Here is a 19424-nt window from a genome sequence, read left to right on the forward strand (position 1 = left end):
CAAGCTGCTTTCTGAGCTGCTCACAGATCTCCAAGAGCCAGAGATGAAATATGCTGCATTTTGCCCTGTTTCTTAGGGTTCCTGCTTCCCTGCTACCATAGTGATTGTTAAAGAGGTTGTTTTATTCTTGAATTAACATTAAATCTCAGTTCCAGCCCTTATTAGTGTTGTCCTTTAATCCTCCACCAGGGGGAGCCCGGGTTGCAGGACAACTGAGTGCCAGGGGACATCTGACAGGGAGAAGCCAGGTCAGGTGGACACACACAAAAGAGCCACGATCATAGCGGCGAGCTCACCAAGCTGTACCCACTGTAAGCACGGCTCTGCACACTGCAGTGTAACACAGTTTTATTAGAAATTAGTATTTCCATCACCTATGCAATGACGAAGAACCATAGCTGTGTGCTCAAGTTGTTCTCTCATGCCAGCACCTGTGCCATCCTGTAGCCAGACCTCATCAGACAGCAAACTGAGTAAAACCCAGTACCGGTATGTGTCCTTAACAGCAGGCTTCCGGTTTTCTGAGAAACTGATGAGAAGGTTTGACCTTCATCCACACTTTTTACTTTTCCCTGGGCTGCTCGGAGTTGAAAAAGTCATACAACCAAGAGTTGCTTTTTGAATGGGGCTGGGAAGGTCGAAATCCACCAAATCCTTATACCACAAAGTCTGATGTAAAGAGCTAAGATTGCTTCAATGAGCTCAATGTTAGTAGTTTTTTAAGAACGAGGAGATAATTTCAATCAGAGAAAGTGTCTAGAGTCCCAGACCATCATGCTTTCTCGGAAAGACCAGTCACTGAGCCAGCAGAGGATCTGAGTATCACAGCTGTAAAGAGGCTACAGGAGCTGTGAAGGTCGAAGGACAATCATTAAAATACTCCAGTGGGGTGCTGGGACTTTGAGTGTTAAAAGGGCTTCAGGAGGGCAGCTGAGGAAATAGGCCACTGGACTCAGAATTATTCCAGGCTCTCTGAGAAAGGCACAAAGCCAAAGCCAGAATCTGGCCAAAGAAACTGATTTGTCTTCATCTCCACTGAATGCTGGAAGAACCGTTTATAGCTGATCACCAGGATGCCTCATCTGAAAGTCTTTACACATTCAAGACTGTGACAAATGTAAACTACCTGATTAGAGTCACATTTCTCTTGCCCCCTCATGCCATTTCAGGTCCTTGTTGAGCGTCTACTAACCCTGGCCTGGCATCTGCCACAGACTGTGGAGTCAGCCATGAATAGCCATTCAGGGGCTTACTGTAAGAGTAGTTGAGAGATGAACTCGATAACCTGTGTCCTTTCCCGAATGAGTGAGCACTGCTAAGTGGCTGTGCTGCTCTGTTATTTGTTAAACTGGCTGAACATTCCCTTCCTGATGGCATTCCTTTGGAAAAGAATTCAGATAAGCAGACTCCCGAGAACCACGCCAAACAGAAGGGAACAAAAACCAAAGACCTGAAGAGGAACTCGCATCCTTGCCCAAGAGCTGGTGCTTGGCATTGCCATGGCCAAATTACCCAACAAGAAAGAAATGAAATCTTTCAAGGGGCTTAGGCTGCTCACAGTATCCTATGTCTAGAGACTCACCCTGGAAAGAACCACCATCCCCAGCCAGGATGCAAAACTGACAGCATGAGTGGGGGGTGGGAGGATATACAGCCAAGCACATGCCACACCCGTGCAGGGCCACCAAGAACGTGGGGCTCTGTGCTCAGTGCCCACAGGCTCCACAGCCTTCCTGTGGTGGCTCATGCTCCTGCCCCTGAATGGCTCTTTGGGTTTACAATGAGGGCAGCGTGCCTTGGAGCTGAGGGCAGGAGAATCAAAGAGTCAGTTACGTGACTCTAAAAACTTGGGGTAAAACGTCCTTTCTCGCAGGAGCGTTACTAGGACCATGGCTCCAACTTACACATCCTTCTTCAGCGCTCTCTGGGCAGGCTGTTTGGCCAGCCTCCTGGCAAAGCCAAAACTGGTCAGTGTTTTTATTGCTTCTTCTATCCCCTCCCTCAGATTGATTCTGCAGGGAAGAGGAGATTAGGGTCAGAAAAAGACAACACGGGTCAGGGAGAAATACAGCTCTCCTGAACAGAAGTACAAAGTGCTTTAAAGTCTTGGCATCCTGGAGGGGTAGTAGGAATACCCAGTCCCCTCAGTATTAGACCTACGACTACTCAATTCCTAGATAATTAAAAAAAAAATCATCAACCCTGTGCTTAAACACCTTAGGAAAAAAGGAGCCTCACCTTCTAAGAAACTGGGCCTCCACAGCACCAGCAGCCACCTTCTCCACAGAATGGCCCCATTCCCCAGGGGCCTCAGCTGAGGCTTAAAGCAGCCCTTCAGCAGGGCGAACGGGCATTCAGTGAAGGGCCAGGTGGATGTTCTTAGCAGGAGGTGAGCAGACTGACCCACTCACCCCAGGGGCGGAAGCAGCTCCCTGTCAGGCAGGCAGGGAGTCACTGAGCAAAGGGGCCAGGACTCAGTCATCTCGAAGTACTCAGGGAGCAGGGCGAAGGAATGGGGTTCCTTCCCTACTCAGGCCCTCTGCCCCCCCAGACAGGACCTGTCGTGCCTCTGGGTGCTGGAGCAGAGACCCAGCCAGCAGCAGTGTGGGGTGGCCAATGGGGCAGGGTTCCACAGCAGGGGAGACAGGGTGCCCCACGCCCTGACTCCCTGAGGGTCTCGTCAGTCACGATGGGCAGACTGGTGGCCGAGCTGCCGGTCATCGTAAGTGCTATAGCGCTTGACATGGATGCGGCGGACCCGGTCCCGCAGTTCAAAGGTCTCCTCGTCTTCACTGGGGGAAGCCTGCCTACGGCTGCGGCTTGTGGCCTCCAGCAAGGAGTTGTCAGGGACTCGGGGCGTCTCGTAGAGTAAGACGTTGAGGGTCTCCTCATAGATTCGGGCCTCTGGAAATTCCACCTGGGGCGAGGGGGCCAAGAGGATGGACTGAATGAATGAGGTCTCATCCCGAAGACAGAGCAGCAGGCAGGGCCCCTGGCCCTGCGCTGGCTCATTCAGCCTCCTGAACTCTCTTAGGAGGCGTTGGCTTTCTGTCTCCCCACGCAGAAAGCAGGCCCCCCTCTGAAGGGGGTGTGAAGAGGTGTACCCTATGCACATAAGGGAGGGTGCAGAAGACTAGCACCCTCTCCACATCCTTCTGGATCCCAGACCAATGGACTAGCCCATGCAGAGGTCAGGGCCTTGGCTTTGGATAGGCCTAGGTGTTGTACAGATACAGCGCATAGTCCTTAATAGGTGCGGGGCCTTGGGCATAACCTTGCCCAGCCTATTTCTACCCGTGTGAAATCACGGTTAACACCTACCTCAGAGAGTTGTGAATATTACTTGGAAGATGGTTAGGGATGGCATTCAAGGCACCTGGACTTGAGCCTAACTTGTGTCATCTTGAGCTTCTGTTCCCTCATCTGCCACGTGGGGGGCACGGTCCAGCCCTGCCTCCCTCACGGGTGTAGTGTGTGGGGTCACAGAGCTCATGAAAGAGAAAATGCTTAAGGAGGTGGCAGGTGCCGTTGCAGCTTCCACAGTGTAACCAGCCCCTGCACAGACCTGCCCCTGCATCCTGACTCCACTAGTATGTGTACTTGGGAGATCCCACCCCCAAAAACGACAGGAGGAAGCAGGACCACTTCCTTAAGCTGCCCTCCCCTGACCCTCAGACAGCCCGGCTACAGGCACTTCAGTGGCCTGGGGGGAGAGGGTCACACTTGAGCTTGCCGCTTTGAACCCTTCACTCGCACACGACTGCCCCTGGCGGGCTGCCCTTCCAGCCCATCAAAGCCCTGCCGTCTCTGGAGCCCACACGCAGGGTGGGCAGCTACTCTGTGGGGAAGGCACTGACCACTCGAGGCCTGGGAAAGCGGAGTTGGCTGAGTTTATGTTAACTGTCACCTGGCATCCCCTCACGGATGCCTGCCACTGTGTTGTCACTGCGGAGCTAAGCTGAGTGAGTGGGGACGCCCCACTGGCAGGGGCCACAGGAGAGATCTGAACAGCCGTTTCCACTGCACTGCACCGCTGCTCCTTAGAACGGTCCCATTTTCACAACAACTCTGTTAAATCCACACCATTATTCCCATGTTTGCAAACAAGGAAACTGGGTCCTAAATGGTTCAAAGGGTTGATCCAAAGTCAGAAAACTGATAAATCGTGGGACCAGAATTCAAACCTGAACTGGGCCAACTCCAAAGATCTGGTCCTTCCCTATGGCCCCTGCCTGTCAGCTGACCAGCACAAAGAGTTCCGTGCCTTTCCCCGAGCCCCTTGTACTGGCCTTGATCCTTGCCTGGCGAGTTTGGGAAAGACAGGAGAGCAAAATGCATGCCCCCTTCAGGCCCTGGATAGTGTCCTGCCCCCAGCCATGCAGGGGAAGCCCCCACACCTTGGTCTGCTTCTTCTCTGTGGCGTACACGATGGAGGTGCAGCACACCTCGGCCAGCTTCCGGCCCTGGCCGTAGAATGACCAGCAGCAGATCTCGTCGCCGATGACATCCTTGATGAAGAGTACACGGCCGTTGAAGCGCAGGGACAGCTTGTCGAACAACTCGATGTTTTTCAGGAGGTGGTCGTCGGAGTTGCTGGAAAACCCACGGGGCCCGCAGGCCTGGGAATGCGGTTCCAGCACAGGGAGTGTATGACATGGGCTCTCCCTGCCCTCCCCTACCATGCTGAAATGAGGGGGAGTCAGGATGCCAGAGGGGACAGGAAGAGAAAGGGCCTCGGGCACCATCTGGGTTTGAGGGCCGGCACAGGAAAGGAGTTGAGCTGGTTTCAAGTTAAAGCAGAGAGAACTGAGGGACGGAGGTCTCCTTTCATCAGGCCTGGAAGGAAGGAGGCTTGCCACCACCTCGGCAGGATTCTTTCCCTTGCTGTAAGGGTGACGCTAGCAACATGTCTGTTCACCGAGAGTCACTGCAAGGGTTGGGACTCTGAGCCGGCAGCCTCCTGCACAGACCTGGGGCCTGTTGAGAGGACACTGGGGGCAAGGGAGAAACTGGCCTAGGACAAAGGCTGGCCTAGGAGGGGTCCCAGCCCACTGGCTTCCCAGTGTCCCTCCTCCACCAGGGAAGGTAATGCTGGGAAAACACCTGGCTCGCTGCCCGACACGACATGTTAAGAGGGTGTTGCATGTTCAGTCTCGTCTGCATCCGAGCCAGTGCCCTGCTGCAAGTTCCAACTGCCTCTGCCCTGATTCCCCTTCTACTCTCTTCTCTTCCCTCCTAAGACCCAGGCCCGTGCCAACCACGCCAGGGGTGCAGGGGTGCAAGGGGCTTCCCTCGGGTCTGCCGCCAAACTTCCACTCGGGCAGCTCCACCCTTTGAGCTGCTTCTGCAGCCCTTCCCCAGGACCCCCGGCCAGCACCCCACGGACGCCCACTCTACCTGGTGTAGGAATACTTGTTGTTGCTTCTGTTGTACAGCAGCTTCACCACCGGCTGTGACAGAGGAGAGCGTGAGGGCTGGCATGGGTCCCGTAATCCCCTGCCTGTAGCCCTCAGAGGTCCCGCAGAGACCCGGTACCTTGGTGGAAGATTCGATGAGCTTCTCCTCCTCTTTCAGGGACGTGATGACGGGGATGTTGCACACCGGCTGGTAGGAGTCCTTCTTGTCCTGGGTGACACACAGCCGAGAATCCTTTTTGAGATCCTGTTTGCCAGCCTTGGCCAGGCTTTCCCCAGGACCTGTCAAAGCCCCTCTGCCACGGCCAGCCCTGCTTGTTGGGGACACATCAGACAGAGAGGCGGGGGCCCCTAGTAACAGAACTGCCAGCTGGCAAGCAGACTTCCATTTCCAGAAAACCAAAAATCCAGACATCCGGGCTATATACCTGAGGCAGGGCCCAGCCATACTGCTTCATCCTGTCACCTTACAAACTGACTGGCTGCCCACCTGCTCGGCCTGGGCAGCACCTGGTGTATTTACACAGGTTTGGGCTCCTCAACCACACTTGGGCTTGCTACCCGGCCTTCCAGGAACTGGACCTGTATGTCCCGAAGGAGGGGGCCAACTCCCAGCCTCACCAACCAGCCCCGACTTGGCCTCCGTACCTGCAGGGCGGTCTGGCACATGTTCACCAGCCCCTGAATGAGGTAATATTTCGCTTCAGCCATCAATTCCTTGATTTCTTGACGGCTCTGAGGGAGGATGATGGTGTCATCACGGAGGTAATTCAAAATGGTGCCAAAGTGCTTTCCACACCGGTCTATGAGGATCCAGCCTAGGGGTTCAGATAGGCCCTGGAGGGTTACTGTTTACCTCCAGGTACTGGGAAGCAGGCAGTAGCAAAGGCCACCTGACGAGCCCAGTGACAGGTGGCGAAGAGCACATGAGCGCAGAGCCCCCAGCACAGGGTAACAGAAGCGGGAACAGAATCTCAGGCTCTCGGGCCCAGGGTTTCTCTTCACTGCTCCTCCCCGAAGCAGAGAACTGGCACACGCCGTGGAGAGGCAGGCCCTGCAGAGGCCTTGGCCCAGGAACGCTCAGGCCCTCCCCCTGACAACAGACACCACCAGGCCTGCCTGTCTTCTGCCCACTGCCCAGTCACTATGGTGATGCTCCTTAAGAGAACCTAGTCCAATAGGAATTAAAAAATGTGTGGATAGCCTCCTTGGAAAATGCATAAGCATACAACAATCCATGTACAATTTCAAGGAATCCTGAAGCTCGACTAAGAATTCCAGGTGGAGTCCAGTGTCAGGTGCAATGGAAAAATGAACGTAGAGTCTAGATCTGCCAGGTTTACACCCTGCCCCAAAGTCACGTCCCCAGAAACTCCTTCCCCTCCCACCTTGCCCAAGAAGCCCTGATACCTCACCTTCTTTGTCAGTCAGCACCTCCATGCGCCCGCTGAACATGGCCTTGAGCATGGTGTCGTGCCGCGTCAGTGCCCGCACAGTGGTGTAATATAGGGAACCACCCACATTGAGCTGGACGTATTTGTTGCCCAGGTTGCCTCCCTTGAAGCCGCTTAGCTTGGGCTTGGCCCCCGAGGCTGGGCACAGACAGGTGTCCCCCGACATCTCCCGCTTCAGGTAGATGACCACACGGCAGGAGGTGGGCTTGCAAGGTTCCGCCGTGGTGGAAGGGTCACGGGTGAGTGGCCAGTGGAGGCGAGAGCCTCATACTCTCAACGCTGTGAGCAGATGGGAGAGAAGATAAGCGTCAGCAGAGGAAAGCCCTCAGCCAGGAGGGGACAGAAGGAGAAACACTGACCATCCAGTCACTCTCTCCTTGATCGGCCCTCGACAGGGTTCCCCGGCAGAGGTGAAGACCCTAGGCAATGGGAAAAAAGATGCTCCTGCTGTTCTTCATGGTGCCAGGAACCAGGTCTGGGGGCACAGTCTCTTCACCAGCCTCCCTGAGACTGAGCTCTGGGAGGCAAGGAAGACCAAGAAGCTCCGGAGCCAGACAGAGGAACAGACTGGGCAGAGCAGAAGTCTCCACCCTGGGGATCTACCAGTCAGATTCCAGTTATGTTCTTCTCAAAGTTCCCAGAGTCCAAGACTTCCAGCCAAACCCACTGGGAGTCCAGCCAGCCTAGGAGTTTCCCAGGAGCCCGAGGGACAGGATGCACTTCCTTCCTAAAGATTCCAGGCTCAGAAGCAGTCCACACCAGTGCTTATTTTCAGTAACTAGCACCCGGGGTCTGGCTTCAGGAAGGCACGGAAAAGCAGCTCAGGAGACTGTGAAATGAGCCAGGCTTCGGGGAACTACCTCGTGTTCTCGGCAGAGGTGACCCCAGCTCCCGTGGGGTTTCCTGATATTCCCCTTTCTGGGCACTAGCCCTACCCTAAGTCACCATTTTGCAGGATTGAACAGCTACAGGACGGCTATTTTTGCTTCTTTTTCCTGAGAGGGGGCCCAGCCCTATCTTTTCCTCACTTCCCTTTCAACAAGAATAGGAAAAAAGGGCTAGAAAAGACAAGATGATAAATCTGAGGTCAATTAAGTGATATGGAAACTGAAACACTAGTATTTCATGAGAGGGAAGAGCAAGGAAAACAAAGGAACGCAAAGCCAGGTCACCCCTTACGACTTACACTGTATATGTTTTGGTTTCCTAAAGAATCAAATTGTGAGTGCCTACTATGTTAAGCAGTAGGAATAGAGAAGTAATAAGGTATCATCCTGCCCTGGCCGGTGTGGCTCAGTTGGTTGGAGTGTCATCCCACAGGCCGACTGAAAGGTTGTGGGTTCGATTCTCGGCCCGGACGCATACTCAGCTTGTAGGTTCGATCCCTGGTCAGGTCATGTACCCCAGTTGGGGGCCTATAAGAAGGCAATCAGTTGCTTACAAGAAGTCAATGCTTCTCTCTCCCTTGCTCTCTCTCTAAAAGCAATGAAAAAATGTCCTTGGATGTGGATTTAAACACACACACACACACACACACACACACACACACACACACAAATGTGCCCTTGCTGCTGTGGCTCAGTGGATTGATTACTGGCCTGCGAACCAAAGGGTTGCCAGTTCAGTTCCGTTAGGGCACATGCCTGGATTGTGGGTCAGGTCCTCAGTTGGGGGTGTGTGACAGGCAACGACACATTGCTGTTTTCTCCCTCTATTTCTTCCTCCCTTCCCCTCTCTAAAAAAAAAAAAAAAAAAAGCGATTAGTCTTCTAATAAAAAAATAGAAGACAACCCTGGCTGGTATAGCTCAGTGGATTGAGTACAGGCTGTGAACCAAAGGGTCACTAGTACTATTCCCAGTCAGGGCACATGCCTGGGTTATGGGCCATGTGAGAGTCAACCACACATTAATCCTTCTCTTTCTCCTTCCCTTCCCCTCTCTCAAAAAAATAAATAAAATCTTTAAAAAAAATAGAAGAGCACTGGCTAGTGTGGTTCAGTGGACTGAGTGCTGGCCTGCTGTAAACTAAAGGGTCGTTGGTTCATTCTCAGTCAAGGCACATGCCTGGGTTGTGGGCCAGGTTCAGTAGGGGGGAGTGTGGGAGGCAACCACACATTGGTGTTTCTCTCCCTCTCTTTTTCTCTCCCTTCCCCTCTCTCTAAAAATAAAATAAATAAAATATTTTTAAAAAATAAAATAAAAATAAAATAAAAAGAAGATACCATGCTTGCCTTCAAGGAATTCAAATGTTAACAAGAATAAAAATAGTAAGAGTTAGCATTTACTATGCCCCTGCTATGTGTTGGGCACTGGAGACACAGATGAGAACAAGGCCTCGTGGAGCTTGCATTCTAGCTGGTGGATACAGACAAGAAAACAAATAAATATGCAGGTAATTACAAAAGTGAGAAATGCAATAAAAATAAAAAACGGTGATTAAGAAAGTAACTAGGGAGAGGTGATAATCTAGATAGAGGGCCAGAGAAAGCCTCTTTGGGAAGGTGGCATTCTAGCTGAGGTCTGGAAGAGTGTTCTAGACAGATGGGAAGGTAAGTGTCAAAACACCAGTCAGACACATTGTTTTAGGAACAGAGGTGAGACCTCAATGGCTGGTGCATAGAAAGAAGGGAAGATTGGATCATATAAAGGAGTTCAGATCTTACCCCAATTGCAATGGTAGTGGATTGGAGAGTTTTAAGCAGGGGACTGATGTGATCTGAATTATTTACATTTTGGAAAGATCACTCTGGCTGCTGTGTAGAGAATGGATTGTAAGGGTTCAAGAGGAAGAGTGGGAAGACCAGATGAAGCAGCAGTCTAGGCAAGAGAGGGTGAAGCCTTGCACTACAGTGGTGATAATGGAGACAGAAAATAGTGGCATTATTTCATTCAATCACACAACGTAGTTTAGAGTTGTACATCCTCTCTTGGAAACAGTATAACCCAGAAGCAGTGCAAGGGTTATACTGTTGTGGGTTCGATTCTCGGCCCGGACACATACTCAGCTTGTAGGTTCGATCCCTGGTCAGGTCATGTACCCCAGTTGGGGTAATGTGAAACTGGTTTCCCCAAGTTTAGTGCTCCATTCTCCAAACTTCACACAGTGCCATATACATTTTGAAGTATTTAATATGTCTGTTTGTTATACTGAAATTGTTCCTGATAAGATTTAGGTAGGTCCCTGGGAAGAATATCCAAGCAAGGGCCAGAGCAGGTGCTGTGTGAGGTATGGAATTCTTCCAATGGCTTGTCCAGGAGACTCTCATTTGCTTCAAGGATAGAATGAACCCTCACCAGAAGACTGTCCAATCATTAAGTAACACTACTATGAGATCACATTAACTTCCTCAGCCCACCCTACGGAAATACATCCATCCCTTAACGGCCTTAACAGGTTTTAACACGTTCCTATGTATTTTGTATCTAGCACCAATTTCCCCAGGATCAAAGCACACATACATATCCTCTCAAAGTAAAGGAACACAAAGGCTAGGTTGTTGCCAACAGAGAAAGACAAATCCAGAGTTAATCTATTCCTGTCCCACAAAGCAATTGCCCTGATCCCCTGGATGACGTCAGCTCCGATTCTACCCATACCAATGAATTCCAGGAATTCTTTGGCAGGTGACGCCCAGAAAGTACTTCCAGTGAGAATGAAGTTTCCACTGGCGGCCTCAGTGCTCTTCCTTCCGGACTTTGTGTGTGGATATCGGGGATGCCTGAAGCTACTAGGGGCGTATCCGTGTCAGTGAAGCTAAGGGGAACCCAAGCAGAATAAAGGGCAAACAACCACAGCGGTGGAAGGAGGTGGGGGTCCTAAAGGAAGAAGACCCAGAAATCAGTTACAAATCAGGAGAAACGAGAAGTGGGGAGAACCGATCTCGGTTGAGAGGGCGGGTCTAGCAAAACTCTTAAGTGTATAAAAGTTTTAGGCTTCATACAAAGGATTTGGAGAAATTCAAGAACCAATCTCTTTGTGGTCAGTGTAGTCTTCCCCAGCCCGTACCCCTCCATACTACCGAGAAACTGAGACCGGTTCTGACACACACAGACACCCTCAGTGGGGGATCTGAGCTCTCCATCTCCCATTCGCTGTCCACGCCGTTTCCCAAGGACCAGGTTGGGCTCCCTTTGCTCCAGCCCGGGGCCCGTCCACCCCATCCCCGAGAGTATCGGCAGGCCCGATTCTCACCGTCCCTGCGCCGCCTCTCTTCTCAGGTGGGTTGTAGGCCCACACTTTACCGCCCCTAGGCTGTAGCCGCCTGTCCGACCGCAATCCCAGGCTGTGAAATCACATCCTTCCACTGCGGACTCCGCCTGGAGTGGCCGCCCAGCTGGGCGGGCCCAGGAGCCTGAGACCATAAGGCCCGGCATGCCCAGCACCCAATCAGGCCACAGGAAACAGCCCTTATTTCGCAGGGAGCACTCGACTACTTCCGGAAGCTTTTCCGAGGCAAAAGCCTTTGGATTTTGTAGGCAACCGGTCGTCTTCTCCAGACTTTGTTTCCCAGCAGGCTCTGCAGATTAGTCGGGTGTAAATACTTCCGGTGTCGAGTAGTGACGTTCTGTGTAAACAGGTCCTGTATCCGTGGCAGCGGCTGAGTCTGGCTGGCCAAGTCCAGCTGTCGGAAAGAGAAGCTACCTGCCGACATCAGTCCGGGCAGCCCGCTGCCGCTACGGGGTCGAAAGGTAGGCCGTGACTCGGGTCGGGGGACGCGGGCGGACCCGGGGCGAGATGTACCGGACAGGCCCGCGCTCCAAGGAAAGGCAGTTCCAGAAACAGGGAAATTTCGCCCGACTCTTTGGGAGCAGTATTACACGCAGTTTGGGCCTGGAACTTGACGCGTTGATGCTCGCAACGATCTTAGGAAACTACTCAGATCAGTTCAAGGAGTTTACCTAGTGAAGACAGCCAGTTCCATCACCCACATCTCCCTAACTTCCGGTCTAGTGCCAGTCCCCACCCTCTATCGATGGAGCCTGCCCAAGTACCTAGCGTGGATCTGGGAGAGCCAGGGGCGGAGAGAGTGTCACTGCCCTCATCTCCAGGGAGCTCAGTCTGGCTTTTGTACCCGGTGTTTCTCTGGTGCGCAGGCTCGAGTGTGGGGGTAGCTGGGATAGAATCTGATAGTCAGCTGGGAACCCCCTCCACTCCTTCTCTGGTCTAATCCATCTCATTCAACCATACAGTTGTCTCAAGCCAGAAACATGGGAATCTTGTCTGATTCTTTCCTTCGCTCATCACCAAACCCCTACTACATTCAGTTAATTCTTCACTAAGTCCTAACAACTGACTTACAAAACATCTCAAATTGGAAAACTTTTCTGCAGCCCTAAGCCTTGGTTACTGTAATAACCTCCTCTGTTTTCACAGTCATTCATTCCACAAGCAATTACTGAGTGCCAGTTATGTTCAGATCCCATGCTAGATGGTAGGGTTACAGTGATGAACAAGATAGGGGTAGCCCCACCCTGTGTTTTTTCCAAACCATTCTCCATCCTGGGTCAGCATGATCTCTCTAAAAGACAGATCTGATTATGTCACTCTGCTGAGAATCCACTGCTGCCCATTACTGCTCTGACAAATCCAGGCTCAGTACTACATCTTTCAGGGCCCTTCCTGATCCAGCTAGCTCTAGCCTCCGGGTCTAGCCTCATTGTCCCTGAAGCACCCCCACGCATGTTCACTGTTTCCGCCGCATTAGCGTTTCGGTTCTTGTGGTGCGTTTAATTAGTTACAGCCTCAGAATATTCACACATGCTTTTCTTTCTGCCTGGAATGCTTCCTCCCCGCTTCACTTGGCAAACTTTTGGACATCTTTTAGGTTTCAGCTTAAGTGTCACTTCTGCTTTTTGCTGACATCCCCGTCCCCATCAGAATTATGTCCTTCTGCTGCAGTTTCATCTAGCACCATGAGCTTTTCCTCATACTGTTACCCCAATTTGTGACTCTCTGTGTGCTGGTCAAGAACTGAAGTGTCAAAGCATTTTCTTCATTACTCTATCTCCAGAGCAGGTTTCTTTCTTTCTCTCTCTCTTTTTTAATGTGGGAGGGGAACTCCATTCTTTCTTTTTATTTTTTAAAATATTTTATTTATTTGTTTTTACAGAAAAGAAGAGAGGGAGAAAGAGAGGGAGAGAAACAGCAATGTGTGGTTGCTTCTTGAGTACCCCCAACCGGGGACCTGCAACCAAGGCATATGCCCTGATTGGGAATCGAACCGGTGACCCTTAGGTTCACAGGCCAATGCTCAATTCACTGACCAACCAGGGCCAGAGCAGGTTTCTGAATAAATACATGCTCTCAGGGAACAGAGTGAAAGTTGAAGAAGGTGTTTGCTCCCTCAGGTTACTTGAAACTTCATAGAGCATTTGGTCTAATTAATGGCCCAATAGGTGTTAAATGCTCAGACTATACCTGTACATGTAACAAACTGGAAAACAAATCTTTTTCTAATCCTGATTAATCCACGGCCATACAACCCTGAATGGGCCTGATCTCCTAAACTAAGCAGGGTTGGGCCTGGTTAGTACTTGGAGGGGGAAAAGCCTGATTATAAGGAGCTCTGGAGGCTTAAAATGTTTCAAGAGGAAGATGCTAGCCTACTTACTTCAGTGGATTCCAGGGAGGCCGAAGCCTCTGGGCCGTGGTCGTACACACGCAGCCTGTAGACATGCATTAGTTAGCCCCCACACAGTTGGATGTGTTTTTTCCCTTACTTTAAAATTTTCGGCACAACCAAGATTAGAACAACAATAAAGTACGGTCAGCATAACACACAGAACTGATAGAGGATTTATCTGGATGGAAGTTGGACAGCCAAGAAGTTGAAGTAGACCCGTTCATCCAGACTGGTAGGAGACGACGAGCCGAGCGGGCACGGGGCTGGCGCGGGTCGGCGGCGCGCGGAGGTTGGGGAAAGTTTGGTGCGGAATCGGGGAGACAGCCATCGGGGCGCAAGAATGCAGCGGTGATCCCTGAGTACGCAAGCTGCGGCTGCCGAACCCAGTGGGGCAGCGATTGTGGACCAGGGCAGAGCTTGCAGCCCAGGAGCCTGGGGAAGGGTCTGGGCCCAGGAGAACTGAACTGCCGCCATTGATTCCCTCCTATCCTCGCTCCCGCCCCCGCCCCCGCCCCCCACATATAATGTCACAATCTAGCAACTGGGGCGCCCAGCCCCAGTGAACACCTAAGGCTCTGCCCCCCACTGTAACAAGAGCGACCAGACCGGAAAAAAAAAATAGGAGAAACAGGGAAAGACATAAGACATGTGTACAACAGAGCAGATCAGTCCCCCAGGACTCATCCTTTTGAGCCACCAAGAAATAGCCAATCTATCAGATGCACAGTTCAAAACGCTGGTGATCAGAAAGCTCACGGAATTGGTTGATTTTGGGCGCAATTTAGATGAAAGGATGCAGGTTACCATAAAAGAGATGCAGGAAGATACGCGGAGGAGAGCCAATAGAGAAAGGAAGGAATCTGAGTCTCAATACAGTGGACCAGAGGGAAGATAGAATCAACCAAGCAGGAAAGCATGATGAAATAAGAATTCAAAAAATCGAGGAGAGCCTTGGGAGCATCCAGGACACCTTTAAACCTTCCAACATTCGAATTATAGGGGTACTAGAAGGGGAGGAGCAACAAGTGGAAAAGTTATTTGAACAAATAATAAAGGAGAACTTCCCCAATCTGGCAAAGGAAACAGTCTTCCAAGAAATCCAAGAAGCTCAGAGAGCCCCAAAGAAGTTGGACCCAAGAAGAAACACACCAAGGCACATCATAATTACATTAGCCAAGGTAAAAACGAAGGAGAGAATCCTAGAAGCAGCAAGAGATAAGGGGACAGTCACCTACAAAGGAGTTCCCATCAGACTGTCAGCTGATTTCTCCAAAGAGACCTTACAGGCAAGAAGGGGCTGGAAAGAAATATTCCAAGTCATGAAAGACAAGGACCTACATCCCAGATTGCTCTATCCAGCAAAGCTCTCATTTAGAATGGAAGGGAAGATAAAGTGCTTTTCAGATAAGGTCAAATTAAAGGAGTTCATCATCACCAAGCCCTTATTTTATGAAATGCTAAAGGGACTTATCTAAGAAAAGAAGATAAAGAAAAAGACATGTATAGTAAAAGGACAGCAAACTCACAATTATTAACAACCACACCTAAAGCAAAACCAAAAGAAACTAAGTAAACAAGTAGAACAGGAACAGAACCACAGAAATGGAGGGCACATGGAGGGCTAGCAACGGGGGGGTGGGAGGAGGGGAGGGGGGGAAAAGGTATAGAGAATAAGTAGCATAGAATGTAGGTTAAAATAGATAGGGGGAGGGCAAGAATAGTACGGGAAGGGTAGAAGCTAAAGAACTCATAAGAATGGCACATGGACGTGAACTAAAGGGGGGGAACGTGGGTGGGAGAGGGGGTACAGGGTGGAGGGGAGGGAAGGGGGGAAATGGGACAAATGTAATAGCATAATCAATAAAATATATTAAAAAAATTTTTCAATTGGATACTTTCCTTAACCATCAGATTCAATATATAAATCCAGATATCAGTCCACTGAGCCACACCAGCCAGGGGCCATCCTTTGTCCTTTCATTGTCTAGGCAGGATAGGCCCTTTCAGTGGCTTCAGGCTCTGTTCAGGCTGTCCGGTCTGCCTGGGATGCCTCCCCTGACTTCCCTGCTTGGTACGTTGTGGCTGATAGTTCATTCCTTTTTGTGTTTTCGGCTAGAAATAGACCAACCCAACTTTGAGTCCCAATTCAGGCAAGTGTAGAGTCCCGTGGCCTACATTTTGGGTAATATTCTCAGTTTCTTATTTCTTTAACCCTAATATTTAATTCACTCTGGTTTTTTCTTTTACTTGCTTTTTGTGTTAATATACAGGACTATATTTGAAAAGCTTCTTTGTGTCCTTTTGAATATATAACTCGGGATAAATAAATATGCTTATGGCTTGCCTGACAACTTAGTTTAAATGTCAGCTTCCTCACCCCAATTTAACTGCTCCGTTCTCTTCTAGCACTTTAGTGATATTTCTGTAAAAGCACTTAACAGTATAACTTTTCAGTTTACATGTCTGTCTTCCTCCAGCTAAACTGTGCTTCTCCAGGGCCGGTACCATGTTGCACTCATCTCTGTACCCCCAACATCTAGCAAAGTTGGCACATAGTAGGCACTCAAGAAATATGTGTTGAATGAACGATGCCTGTGACAAGCAACTGGACTTTATTCTTTCCTGACCCTTGCTCCTATGACACATCTCCTCCTGGCTGCCACTGTCCTTCCTTCAGAGCAGACCTTCTCTAGAGAAGCTGGAAGGGAAACAGGTGAGGCTTAGAAAGGTGGATGCAGACGGATGGGGGGAGCCTTTGGAACATCTGGGTTTCTGGTATTGGTGTCTGGGGGCAAGAGTGGGCTTGGGCTGGAAGCAGGCATTTTCTTGGGTGGCTGGGAAGCGATCAGGGATCGGGATTGGTTTCTTTACAGCAATGGCCAAGGACATCCTCGGTGAAGCAGGGCTGCACTTTGATGAGCTGAACAAGCTGCGGGTGTTGGACCCAGAGGTTACCCAGCAGACCACAGAACTCAAGGAAGAGTGCAAGGACTTTGTAGACAGTGAGTATCACTTGGGGAGGCATGTTGCTACTCAGCTTTGAACTATTTCACCTGTGCCCCACCCCGACCTCCTCACTGTTGCTCTTGGCCCTGCCTGAATGGAGCTGCCGGCTCCCTGGGGGTTGAGCCCAGGCTCTGTGAATTCCCATGTGCCACCCACCTTACCTGTGTGCCCTCTTCTTATGCTCTCATGTAGTCCCACACAGAGCACCAGTCAAAACAGACACTGAAATGCAGAGAGGAGAGTATTTTTTGAGATATGCCATCTTTGAGTTTTTTGCTCTTAGGAACCTTAAACTTCATGGAGGCAAAACTATGGCTTGGGGGTGGGAAATAGTTATGTACTGATGATTTGATTTCTTGGGAGAAATCATATTCTCAGTGGTAGACTTATCTGTATTGGGAGTGAAAGTTGATTAACTGGAGTCTCTAGAAGCAGCTCAACAGACTGAGTTTAGTTATTTTTTAACTGGAGATACCCAGGATACCTCCTGTTCCAGCAGCCAAGCAAGCCCAGTGGCAGTGAATATAGAGCAGCTCTAGCTGGAGTAGGGATGTCTGAGCCTTCTGGGGACTCTCCGCTGTGGAGACAGCTTCCCTGGTGAAAGGTAGCATGAATTCTATTGCCAGCCCCGCTGGGCCTTAGTTTACTCCTCAGTGGAATGGGCTTCTGCCATATCCACAGATATTGAAAAAAGGGGAATGAGAGATTAAGCACTTAAATGCTTTGAGCTCTTCATTAGCTGTGGTCGTGAGTGGATAGCTGCCACCTCACCATTAACTAAACTCTAGTGTACCTGTGGCTGGTCAGGAGGCAGCGTTTCTGTCCTGAGGAAGTCCTTTCGTGAACGTGGCCCTTTGTGCCTCCTGTCACTCCTGGGAAAGTAGGATGGGGTCCATCCACAGAATGAGCCCACCAGGAGCCTTCTTAGCCTGATGTCATAGCACCCGGTTGGCTCAGCGGGGACTCAAGATCCAGGAATTCCTCAGGCTACTCTGGACACCTGGCTCCTCATCTCCAGGTTCAGACCAAGGGTGGCAGGTTTTAGCCAATGAGCACAAATTGCTTTGACACAAATTAGAAAGGGCAGTTTGTTCTGCCATCTCGCTGAAAGGGATTGCTGAGGGAGAGCCATGACACAGAAAATAAAAACATTTTTTTCTTTCCCTGAAAGAAATTGGCCAATTTCAGAAAATAGTTGGTGGTTTAATTGAGCTTGTTGATCAACTTGCAAAAGAAGCAGAAAATGAGAAGATGAAGGTAAGATCAGCATGTGTTTCAGCTGAACCTTGGCCTGGGGCCCTGGTCACTAGCCCGTCTTCCTTCTGCCCCCTTGACTATTCTGTGTGGAGGGAGGGAAGGGAGAGTCTTTTCATTAAAACAAGATTTTAAATAGCATTTCCTGTACCAGTATTAACTCATTATGTTGTATACCTGAAAATTACATGTCAATTATACCTCAATTAAAAAAAAAACCCAAAAAACAGTTCCTAGTCCGGCTGGCCTACTGTTGAACTCTTACGTGCCAGTACACTTTTGGTCATCATTTCCTTTAATCTTGACATCATCGTGGAAATACATGGTTTTATCCTTATTTTATAAATGAAGAAGTGAAGGTGTGTGGAGTATAGATGACTTCGCAAAGGACACAAAGCTAAGTGACACACCAAATGGGCCACTGAACACCTGTGTGCCACACTCTGGGGACACTCCTAGATCTGCCTCTGAGCTCCAGGCCAGTTCCCACTTCGGAGTCATGAGGTTAATCCTCTTTCTTTCTCCCAAGCTCTGGGGCTCAGCCTTTTCCCGCTGGGCAGGGAGATAGCCCCCAAATGGCCCTTACACAGTCAAGGACTGAATGCTGAAGGTGGTTTTAATGAAGCCATGACCTCCTTTGTGACACTGTTTTTCTAGGCCATTGGTGCTCGGAATTTGCTCAAATCTATAGCAAAGCAGAGAGAAGCCCAACAGCAGCAGCTCCAAGCACTAATAGCAGAAAAGAAAATGCAGCTCGAAAGGTAAGTTAGGTAAAGTGAGGTCTCTCCTCAATGGCAGTTCTCCTGTCCCTTCTTAACAGTCACCTCTGGTCCTCATTCTTTATCATCCTTCTCCCAGCAACAGTGTCACTTGCCCTAATTTGGAGATTTTAAAAATGAAATTACATTTGATGGGGAGGAGAAAGAAAATGTGCTGATAACAAAACACCTGTAGTAGGTGGGAGCATGAAAGCCGAGTAGTGAGTGTGCACGGGGTTGGCTGGCTGTCTGAAAGGACGCTGTCAGGGCTGAAGGTCTATCATGCGTGGCCCTGTGCAGGGCTTCACACATACAACTCTCTCTCTGCTTGCCCTGACTACTTCCTTCCAAACTAACACCATTTCTTGGAGTCATTTAAATCACCTATATTCTTCTCTAGAAGAGTTAAGTGCAATTTATTTCATCCATTTTTAGGGCTTCTAACAATTTTGTTTTTCAGGTATCGGGTTGAATATGAAGCTTTGTGTAAAGTAGAAGCAGAACAAAATGAATTTATTGACCAATTCATTTTTCAGAAATGAACTGAAAATTTCATTTTATAGCAGGAGGGCAAAAAAACCAAAACCAAAACCTCTGTACCATTCCAGTGACTTTGACTAATGACCTAGTGTGTCATTCGAGAGGGTGTGTGAGGAGGGCAGCGCCTCTGAAGGCAATGAAATGAATTGGGGGGGGGCCCTATTTCAGACGCCCGTACATGTCTGGTGAACACCTGCTGACCACGGCGCCCAGGTTTCCACCTCTTGCATTCTTTGTCTGAAAAAACGGTCTGTAAACGTTGATTTTTTTTTTGTAAATTCATAAATCTTTGGAAGAAAAAGCAATAAATTATTGTTTTCAGATGGCTTATCTACCTCTTTTCCTGGTGCCCTTAAAATGTATACTTAATGCCTT

The 19424-nt window shown here is 49.9% G+C and overlaps 2 protein-coding genes across 4 annotated transcripts; one reads left to right on the forward strand and one right to left on the reverse strand.

Annotated features, from left to right (window-relative positions):
• Positions 1-331: 331 nt before the first annotated feature.
• TNFAIP1 (TNF alpha induced protein 1) lies at positions 332-11207 on the reverse strand. Of its 2 annotated transcripts, XR_006785335.1 has the most exons (8): positions 11061-11207; positions 6830-7147; positions 6063-6232; positions 5536-5625; positions 5398-5450; positions 4398-4593; positions 2239-2917; positions 332-2012 (listed from the first exon to the last, which is right to left on the reverse strand). XR_006785335.1 is itself a non-coding variant. In XM_045835816.1 (7 exons), the coding sequence occupies exons 2-7, from the start codon at positions 7032-7034 to the stop codon at positions 2681-2683; spliced, it is 951 nt and encodes a 316-aa protein (XP_045691772.1). In that variant the 5' UTR covers positions 7035-7147; positions 11061-11207; the 3' UTR covers positions 332-2680. The 2 variants fall into 2 exon arrangements, 1 of the variants encoding a protein (XP_045691772.1); XM_045835816.1 differs by having other exon boundaries at positions 332-2917.
• Positions 11208-11406: 199 nt separating this feature from the next.
• On the forward strand, positions 11407-19377 carry IFT20 (intraflagellar transport 20). Of its 2 annotated transcripts, none has more exons than XM_045835819.1 (5): positions 11407-11557; positions 16365-16493; positions 17669-17754; positions 18409-18512; positions 18970-19377. In XM_045835819.1, exons 2-5 carry the CDS (start codon positions 16367-16369, stop codon positions 19049-19051), a joined length of 399 nt encoding a protein of 132 aa, XP_045691775.1. In that variant the 5' UTR covers positions 11407-11557; positions 16365-16366; the 3' UTR covers positions 19052-19377. The 2 variants fall into 2 exon arrangements, with proteins under 2 accessions (XP_045691775.1, XP_045691774.1); XM_045835818.1 differs by lacking the exon at positions 11407-11557 and adding an exon at positions 15996-16204.
• Positions 19378-19424: the final 47 nt, after the last annotated feature.

This window comes from Phyllostomus hastatus, unplaced genomic scaffold (genome assembly GCF_019186645.2).
Source record: "Phyllostomus hastatus isolate PE091 unplaced genomic scaffold, TTU_PhHast_1.1 phas_contig_210, whole genome shotgun sequence".
Taxonomy (NCBI): Eukaryota; Metazoa; Chordata; class Mammalia; order Chiroptera; family Phyllostomidae; genus Phyllostomus; species Phyllostomus hastatus.